At 27.2% G+C, this 10,100-nt stretch overlaps 1 protein-coding gene across 1 annotated transcript in view; it reads left to right on the top strand.

The window, feature by feature from the left end:
• LOC102677200 (farnesol dehydrogenase-like) overlaps positions 1 to 10,026 on the top strand; it is a 51,560-nt gene extending 41,534 nt beyond the window's left edge. Inside the window, exon 5 of the mRNA XM_031508940.1 lies at positions 9,906 to 10,026. Within this exon, the coding sequence (XP_031364800.1) occupies positions 9,906 to 9,914 (9 nt within the window). The 3' untranslated portion in view covers positions 9,915 to 10,026. The remainder of the gene's footprint in view (positions 1 to 9,905) is intronic.
• Positions 10,027 to 10,100: the final 74 nt, after the last annotated feature.

Raw genomic sequence — 10,100 nt, 5'->3', positions numbered from 1 at the left:
TTCGATTAGTTTCGTTCCGGGGTCCCCGTTGCTTTTCCAGAGTAGTTCGAACTTTCGAGTCGTCACGGCCGAGTGGTTTGTCTTTCTTTGACTTCGATATCACCCTCACCCGTCTTTTATCTCTTTTATCTGCTTTCTTTCGCGTTCCTTCTCGAGGACGAAATAGAATGGTTTTGCCGGCGGTCGAGCTTCGCGATTATTAGTTCTTCGAACGCGCGTGACTATCCTTGGTTCGATTGGGGGAGAAGGATAATGGTTGACCAAGATGAGGAATATTTGTTATCTTTTGCGACCTTGTGAGAAATATACTATGTTTAGTGTCAAATATTTTTTTGTAAGAATAATAGCGCAATTCGATGATGTTGGCGATATTAAAATTATTTCAATTTTGTTATTTAAATTTCAACTGTCTTATTTCGATGGAAGAAAACATCGATCAAGAAAACAAAGATGAGGAATTTTTGTTGTCAAATATTTTCGAACGAATAATAAAATTTATTTTATTGTTAAAAAAAAAAACGTAAATAATTATTTACAAAAAAGTACACTTCATTTGTGTAATTTTGATGAGCTTGATGATCTTTCTTATCTTCAATTATTTTGTGTTTAATTTATTCTTTATATCATTCAACTACAATATTGATATAATATTGAAGTGTAAAATATAACAAAATATAAAATGATAACAATAAAATAAAATATTTAATAATAAAAATAATAAAAATAATAAAAAATTAATAAACATTTATTAATCAAAATGTAACATATATATAATAAAAAAAAATCATAATTATATTATAAAGTATTGTTTTTAAGAATTTTGAATCTATCAAAGTTTATATCGATTTATTATTGAAGAAATGGGCTCTTTTAATAGATATTGATTTATAGTTGATTAATATAATATTAAAAGTACTTTTTCGTTTACTTTTAAAAAGAATAAAATAACATGAAATTATTTAATTGATTTTATAGATTCTTTTATATAAATTGAAAGTATATGTCACAAAGATCACAAAATTATAAATGAAAGATTTGATTTAAAAAAAAAAAGCAAAAAGAAGAAAAATACAAAAAAAAATATAATAATTAATACAATAGTAATTTTGTCAATTGAAATGTGGAAAAAAATAACTGAAATAATAAATACAATTTTCGCAATAATTGCAACAAACGAACACATTTCCTTTTATATTTTTCCATTATCGGAATAATGAATAGTATTGTTAGAATATTAATTTTGTTCATTCAAAGAAATATAATATATTATTAATTACTTGCAATAATGTGAAACAAAACAAAATTTCAAAAAATTTGAAAAAGAGCAAAATAGATCATCAGCGTATCGAAACAGTTTTTCTCCTTCAAGATTCGATTAACCAATAAAAAGGCAGTCACGATTGAAAGAGTTGGCAATAAAAATTTTATCTTGGTTGATCAGACGAGACGAAACGAAGGAGGATCGTAATTCCCGGACAGAAAATATTAACGAAGGTAAATGAATCGAGAAAATACGAAAAGCGAAGGTATGCGGCTGTCACGGTGAAGAAAAAAAGGGGAATCGGCCTGATCAATCGAATTATTCTCATTGAAAAAAGGCGTAATTATATAAGAGTGGTCCGAGGATAAATCGAGGGAGATAAAGGGGCCGCTTTCTTTTCCATCCACGGTTGATGATTAAAGGCATGTACCTGACAGTGAGATGCGCACGAAGAATAAAGGAATGATGAAGACGCTCGCCTCGACTGAAAGGAAAGAGAACAGGGAACGTAGTCGGAAGATCTTACGGGATTTCGCGTAGTCAACTGTAGGATTAATATCGAAAACGTAATAATGAAAATGAAGGAAGGGAACAAAGAACTAAAGGGGGAAAATGATGAAGATAAGAGAGAAGAGAGAAAAAGTGTGTGTAATTACTGTTGAGACTTAAAATTATGAGAGGTATTATTCTTTGAGAGATAGTATTCTTTATTTTTCTTATACGTAATTTTCGGATAAATTAGAAATTTTATAGGGAAAGAGGAAAAAATCCTTTATAATTCAAGAAGAATACTTTTTTTATAATATAAAAATTATTTTTAAATTGTAAAGATAATTCTGCATCGTGTGATGCAAGATCAGATAAGATTAGATATCAATAAGAAATAAGCAATTTATTATTGGATATTGGAAAATAAAACAATTAAAATTTTTTTTATAAAAATTAATCATTTCTTTTATATTTTAATACTAATCAAAAACAGCTTCAAAAAATTTAAAAAATTCGATTTCAATTAAATTATTCTTTTTAATTAATTTTTTTAACGTTAAATCAAAACAATTTTATAAATTTCTTTTTGATTATCTTAAAGTTATCATAAATAGATTTCCTTCTTGTTGCAAGGTTTCCATCCCCACAATATTTATCTTTTGACTTACTCGATTTCTTCATAAACGATTATTCATTTGACATTTATAGTAACTTTTATTTAAAGAACTGGATTTTTTTGTCAGATATGATTTGATTAAATCATATCTGAAAAAAAGCAAAGAATTTCTGGAATTAACTACAATTGTAGATTTTCCAATGTCTGATTGAGCCAGACGATATCAAGTACATGAAATTCGATGCAGAACAGAAGACTAGACTCGTGGGAATTGATATCAGCATTTTCGAAGTCGCGTTAGTCGATACGAACGATTCCGGATCCATTGAATCCAATACGGATGATATCGGGGTTGTGAAGAGCTGAACATAAAACTGAACTCATGGGACCTATTTCGTGTGAAAACTATTTTTGAATTCTGAAACATGATGTAAGATGGTTTTGAAATAATTTGATTTGTTGTACAATCCGAAATAAAATAATGATAATAATACATGATAAATAGGGTAAAATAACGAATGTTATTTTTTGCTTTCTTTATTTATACATCCCGATTTTCTTCACTACTATTTCTATTACTATTTATATTTTATGAGTCAGTGACATTTTAAAATAGATTGTGAAATAGACGTTCAATGAGATTGAGAGAATAATTCAAATAGAAAATTATAATATTTTAACATCATAAATTAGTGAATAGAAGATAAATATAACAGATAAAATAAAAATAAGTATAAGTATAAATATATAAATATTTCATTGTTATTTTAATATTATTTATTCATATTCTATAAATATAAAATGATAAACTTGTCATTTTCTCAGAATAATTTATTCGCTTTATAATTAATGCATTTCAGTGTTATCCATTATAATGCTACAAAATTATATTAAAATATCAAACAAACGAATTTGATTGAGATACAGAATGTTTTATTATTTAAAGTGCGTAATATAAAGGAAGAATAATCTCATATAAAATATGATGAATTCTATATAGATCCTCTTTTAAAAATTGGAGACAATATTTTAAAATGATAATATAGATCTTGTATTAATTGTAAGTATCGAATAGTTGATTTATTCATATATCAAAATTATATTTGTTAAATTAATACCTAAGAAACCATTTTATCTGATTAATATTTAACAAGAGTAAAACGGCGAAATATTTATAAATTAATTTTTTATTTTATAGCAAAGAAAAGTATAAAATTATAATTTTATTATTATGATATATAAGATTATTATAATAAAATATTTTTTTTTGTACAAAAAATAAAAAAATTATATTTATTTTCGTTTAGAATCTCTATTTTATATCTCCTTTTAAATATTATAATTTTTATCAGATCATATACGTAAATAATTTTATTTTTATAATTCAATATTAAAAATATCAAAATTATTAAACACAAGATCTCAGAAAATTTAAAATTCCTAAAAGATCTTTTGTATTTTAAATTCTTCTAAATTTTAATATTCTAGATCCTATGAATCGTAAACTTTTTTCAAAAATTTAGGATTTGTGAGATATTATTTGAATTTTAGATTCTCTTAAAGAAAAATATTTAATATTCTTATGATATTTTTCAGAAAAAAATCTATACTTCTATAAAAAAATCTCTATATCTACTTCTATACATTAAATTCATTCATAAGAAAATTTTCATGCATGAATAGAGAAATTATTTATTTCAATTTATTTATTTACATATAAGATTTAGAGAAAAGGATTAATATTTTTATAAAAATCTTTTTTGTATGAATAATTTTAATATAAAAACATATTACAATTTACGTTCATCTCGAATACAATTTATTCAAAATTGTTAATCAATTTTCATTTTTCAATCTACGCAGTTCAATCTATCGTTGTCAACAACAATCGTACGCTTCCAATCGTTTCACGTTCATTGGTATTTTCCATCCGCAATCATACACACATTTTCGTTTTTATACGTGCAATATCATCGAAAGTAAATAAAACGCTCGTTAGCAAACGTCAAATCGTTTTTGCAGCGATCCGGTTAGCTCGTGAGAGAGTACAATCCGCGTTTAATCGTACATAATTAAGCGGCATTTTCGCGTTCTTTCACGCAACAGGCTGGCGTGTGTGGGCAACGGTGCAATCTCATTACAATGCCGAAAATAGCTCGTATTTGGTATTGGGGCAAATGGCAATCGGGTATGGCGGCGAATCAGTGGCTCGATTGAAAAGCGTTCCACGATTTAACGTTAATTCGTCCAATTCGATAGGAACAGCGTCGATATCCATCATTACGGAGTGCATCGATAAAAATTACATTTAATGGTTGGCAGCGGGACGGATTGACATCGTTTACCTCGATTCCGTTAATAGAGGATCACGCGACCGTGAATTCGATCGCGTTCGAGTACACTCGGACTCGTTTTTGACAACGAGGCTTCATTTTGCCCTCCTTTCAACCTCTCTCTTATCGTCTATTCTTCTCTATCCTTTGAAAAGAGAGAAAACAAATGTGAAAATTGCTTTTTATTCTTGAAGTTTGCGTTGAAAAACGATGTAAAGTGTATTTGAGCGGTTAAAGTATTTAAATAGTGTCTATTTTTCGATTGGCTGGACGAAAAGTGTTGGAAATTGTATTTTTCAGGATTAATAGTGTGTTTGGTCAATTTTAAAAGAAAATATATATAATAATCTAGATTTCTATTTTATGTGTGTTTAAATATATGTATATATATATTATTTCTTTTAGTTAAAATGATTCTAGCATTTTCTTTTCCAAAATTTGAAATATTAAAAATTTTTTTTAAGTTTAAAATATTTTAAATTTTATGCATTTCTTAAATTTATACATAAGATTATATAGAAATTTTTAGAAATTTTTAGAAATTTAAAATTAAGTCTAATTTTTAACAAAAAGTATGATAAAAAACTTTTGTTTTCATGTCTATTTGAAAACATTTTAACTTAAAAGGAATAATACAAATAATCAAATATTTACTATAAAAAAAGTTCTTAAAATAAATTTTTATAAATACTATAATTTAATTTTTATTATGATTTATTAATAATTATTCTATCTTATCTATCTATTATCTATTATCTATCTATTATCATAAATATACTTATTATTAGAATCTACAGATTTGTAGATGATATATATATATAAATATTATATATAAATCAACTTCATCATATTAAAAATAAATTGATTAAACAACAAAGAACTTATATTAAATTATAACATCTATTATATCATATATTATATACTAATAAAATTCCTCGATGATTCATTTAAATATCCATATACACTTTACATTCAATAATAATAAAACTTATAATAAAAAAGAATACATAATGAACATTCAAATAACAAAATATACTAAATACTGTTTTCCAAAAATTATTATTATTTTTTCTAGATATTTCCCAAAAATTGGAAAAGTAGCCAATGAGAAAATCGTACGTTGGAAAAGAACACAAAAGCTATGCATAGATTTACATTGTGGTTGTTTCCGCTTTGGTTCATGTTACACTATGGAACTTTATGGTCGTTACGTTACTCCCGTGGTTTCGACCTCGACGATTTGTCGATAATACGTGCAGGGAAATCGTATATTCTTATGGGAATGACAAATCATTGTTCGAATCCCGCAGCAATGGCAATTTTTAAAAATCAAAATAGAACTCGGTATAGATCTTTAAACGATCGCGTTTCATTCTTCTTAAAAATGTGATACGAAACAATTCCCGTAGAACGTAAAAGAGAAACATTATACGTCTAAAATGTTTTTCTGCCGGATGAAGGTACAAGGATGAAGTCTTGTTTTTAAAATCATGAAAAAATAATCCAGGTAAAAGGTGAGCGGCAGTAAAAGATCCCGATATACGCTCGAAATGTTTTTCTTTCTTATGGTAACATGGAGTCGACTTCTAGCTCACCTTGCATTTTCCATTCCTCGCTTCTTTCAACATGACATACATTTCATTGTTAACTATTCATTCTTCAACCTGAAAACATTGGGAAAGTTGAATGATCAATTTTTTGTCAACTTTGACATTTAATAAATAATAACTAAAATAATTATAATAATATAATTCTTACTAAAAATATTATTAATAATAACAAACTAAAATCTTCAAAATTGAAACATACATTAAATTTTGTAGAAAAATTATTTATAAAGATTACAAATATTTCAAATGATATTTGAAAATACATTGAAAAGAATGGAATAAATAAGATATAAAAATTACATAAAATTATTTTATTAATTAAATAATAATTAAAGTGATCTAGAATATACTTCATTCTATTCTTTCCATTTTGCCTTGTGATATTTTTCCAATATTTAACATTTAAAAATTTTTCTCTAAACACGTAATTGCAAAAATTAAAACATTAAAATTATCAATAATAGCATTACTATAAATTTAATTCTTTAATTCATTTTAAAAATAAAATTCACCAAAATTTAATAATTAAATTTAATTAATAAATTTTATAATAAACAGTAATATTATATAATATGGAACTACATAAATATATGAACTATTAAGATTAGATTTGTTATGTATTTACAAGCATTTTAGCGCATAATTAAATTCTTTATATCTTAAGAAATAATATTCATTCTTTTTATATATATTTTTACATAATATATTTTTACATAAACTTTTTTTTTTGTTTTTTTCTATAATCGATTTTCTTATATATATTTAATCATTATAATTAATATATTTTATAATCTTTTAATTAACTTAAACTCATCTAACACATATAAATTTCTATTATTGTTATTCATTATTGTTTCATCAAAAATCTTTTAATCAAACACCTGAATGCAAGTTGCTTTAATCTTCGACCGTACTACATTTCCCTACTACAAAACAAGGAAAAGCAAGGCACAAAGCAACTTTTCATTTTGAAAAGAAGAGGTAACAATGATTGTGGCAAGTTTAAAAGTAACATTCGTGGATGCTCTCAAAACGAGTGACTTTAATCGGTCGCCTCCATTCCATCAGACAATACCGAGAATGTTTGGAATTCGAATTTGTCGCAAATGCTGGTTCCATTGTAGCTGGAACAGCGTGCATCGAGCTGCTAATACGACGAGGTTGAGTTTTTCACGCCGGTTGGCCATTCTGCAAAGGCTCGCCATGTCATGGTCTCGCGATACTCCCGTTTCGTAAATCCTACGATCCGTAGTCCGACCCCATGTTACTCTCTCGTCTCTCCCATGTCACCCCGTGTTTTTTGTCCATTTTCACGCGAGAACGAATGTATTTTTCGATATTTCGCGGCCCGTGGCACGCGACGAGTTTTGTACTCTACCGTTAAAGCGAAACGACTTTCGAAATCGACCGATCGAGAGCGAAAATAACGTCGGCATATTGTTGAACCTTTTTCACTGAGATCCTCGCCTGTGAACGATGATCGCTCCGCGCAATCACTGCGATGTTTACGTTTCGAAGATTTTCTGCGTTTTATAAGATCAATTTTTTATCGATAGATAAAAATCGATCGATAAATTTTTAAATGCTAAAATTTTTCTTTTGTTAGAAGAATATTTTTTTGTATAATCTTTTGTTGCATGTGGCGAATCAATTGTTATTAACAATTAAGTTGAACATTTTAAATCTTATATAATTGCAATATTATTACAGATTACAATATAATACTTACATAATAATGCATAATAAATAATAATAAATAATAATAAATATTAATAACAAATTTAATAAAAGTTATCTCTTATCAAATATCTCTTATCAAAAACAACTTCTTCAACATCTTTTATAACAAAATAATGAAAACGGAAAGAATAATTTTCCACACTAATTACTATACAATAGCATTCATAGAGGCATTACGAAGCTTACTTCTAAAGAGAACTTGTTTCTTTGACAACGATGTCTGGAAAAGCGAGCAGCCATCCGAGATGCCATTCCTCTGGGCATTTTTTTTCGATGCTAAAGCTGTTTGCAAAACATGTTTCGCTAAGAGAAGATACTACTATCCAAATGGATGATAGACCAGCAAGAACAGATGGGCGACACGAGGTAAAGGGGAAGGTAGGGGAAAATAATTTATTCGAAAGTTCACGTTCGACTCGGTCGCGAGGCGTTGTCATAGCTGATCTTAAATGAAAATGATTTCCCAGGGGAGAGAAAAACTCAGGAAGGGCTGTGTAACGACCATCAGAAAAACGAAGCGAAGGGTCTTTTCTTAGGCTAACTTTTACCTCCTTTGCCAAGGAAAAGACTCTCGTTCGTCTTCAAAACAAACCGAATTAATATTATTTTTTTCTTTTTTGGTTGCGGTTTTTCAGATTGAAACAGAGATTACCACACTTCTTCACAGAGGATTGCTTTCAAATTCCTTCGATTGAGAAGTGTTTATGTCTGCGTATACATTTTATTCGTGAGAACTGCTTAACAACAAGATTCGTGGACGATTCGAAACATTGGAGAGAAAAACTCGGGAAGGAGCGAGGATATTTAAGTGTTGGTAATGAATCTTAGGATTCATAGTGTTCCAAATGTAAATAAAGAGAGAGATTGAGCACCGGATGTTGTTTGTCTTTCCTAATGCAGATTAGATGTTCTATTTTTCAACTGAATTTTTTAGTGTAAATCGATGTTTTGCATGAGAGTTTAAATTTATAACAATAATTTAATCTGTTTAAAATTTTAATAGTTAATTGCATTCTTTGTTTTATGTTTGGAATTATGAGAGAAAGGTAAACATAAAGTTAAATAAGCAGTAATTAAAATTTTAATGTCTTATCTTGTAATATTTTTAGTAATAATAATACTTCATTACAAATATAGGATATTTATAAAAATATGAGAAATACTTGAGAAATTGATTGAGACATCGAAACAATTACAAAAATTCATTATACATACATTTAATTTCAAAAAATATTTATATATATACTTATTTTATTTTAAATAAAAAGTTTTTTTATCATATTGTTTGATATTTTATTTATTATATATATATATTTAGCATAAAATTTTTTTAATTGAAGAAAATAGTATTAAATGATGTGTAATATATATGGACCTAATCAATTAGTATTTAAATGTTATAATAAATACTGTAATAAATATTTAAAGGCATTATTTTATAAATTAATAATTTATTACTGTCAGAAGCAATTTAATTTTGCATTTGACGTAGACAAATTATCAAACTGTCGACAAATTTATTAATTGAGCCTAATATATTATATATTATAACTGGGAATATATTATTTTATAATATATTGCAATCTTGTTTTCAATGAAAAATTTTCAATATGATTTATTCATATTACATTCATGATTAATTATCTTGAAATTTTAATGTTAACATAGTAATATATTCTAAAGAAATCATACTCTACATTATAATCACTTAAATATTTCATGCAAATCCATTTCATAACAATCCATTATTTTCTTATTACTTTTCTCCTTCGTTCCCAACAATTCTCTCGCCCAAATATAATATTTTCTCTAATCACCTGTGCAAAAAAGCTTCTACAATTTTAATTTCAATTTAGATCGTCTAACAAGACCCAAGGCTGTTTACACGTAGACCATCCTTGCGACTTCTCCATCGGTGGCATCAGAATACGTATTACGGAGGCGTTTACAAATCTAAGGGACGAAAGTTTCATCATAGGAGGAGGGGGGAGGGGTCGGTCGGTTCGTCGTCTCGCAACGACACTTGAGAGCGTCCTCCATCGAGGCAGTAG

Source organism: Apis dorsata, unplaced genomic scaffold (assembly GCF_000469605.1).
Source record: "Apis dorsata unplaced genomic scaffold, Apis dorsata 1.3 scaffold_113, whole genome shotgun sequence".
In the NCBI taxonomy this organism is placed as follows: domain Eukaryota; kingdom Metazoa; phylum Arthropoda; class Insecta; order Hymenoptera; family Apidae; genus Apis; species Apis dorsata.
The sequence above is the reverse complement of the archived record's forward strand: the minus strand, read 5'-3'. Positions and strand labels throughout refer to the sequence as shown.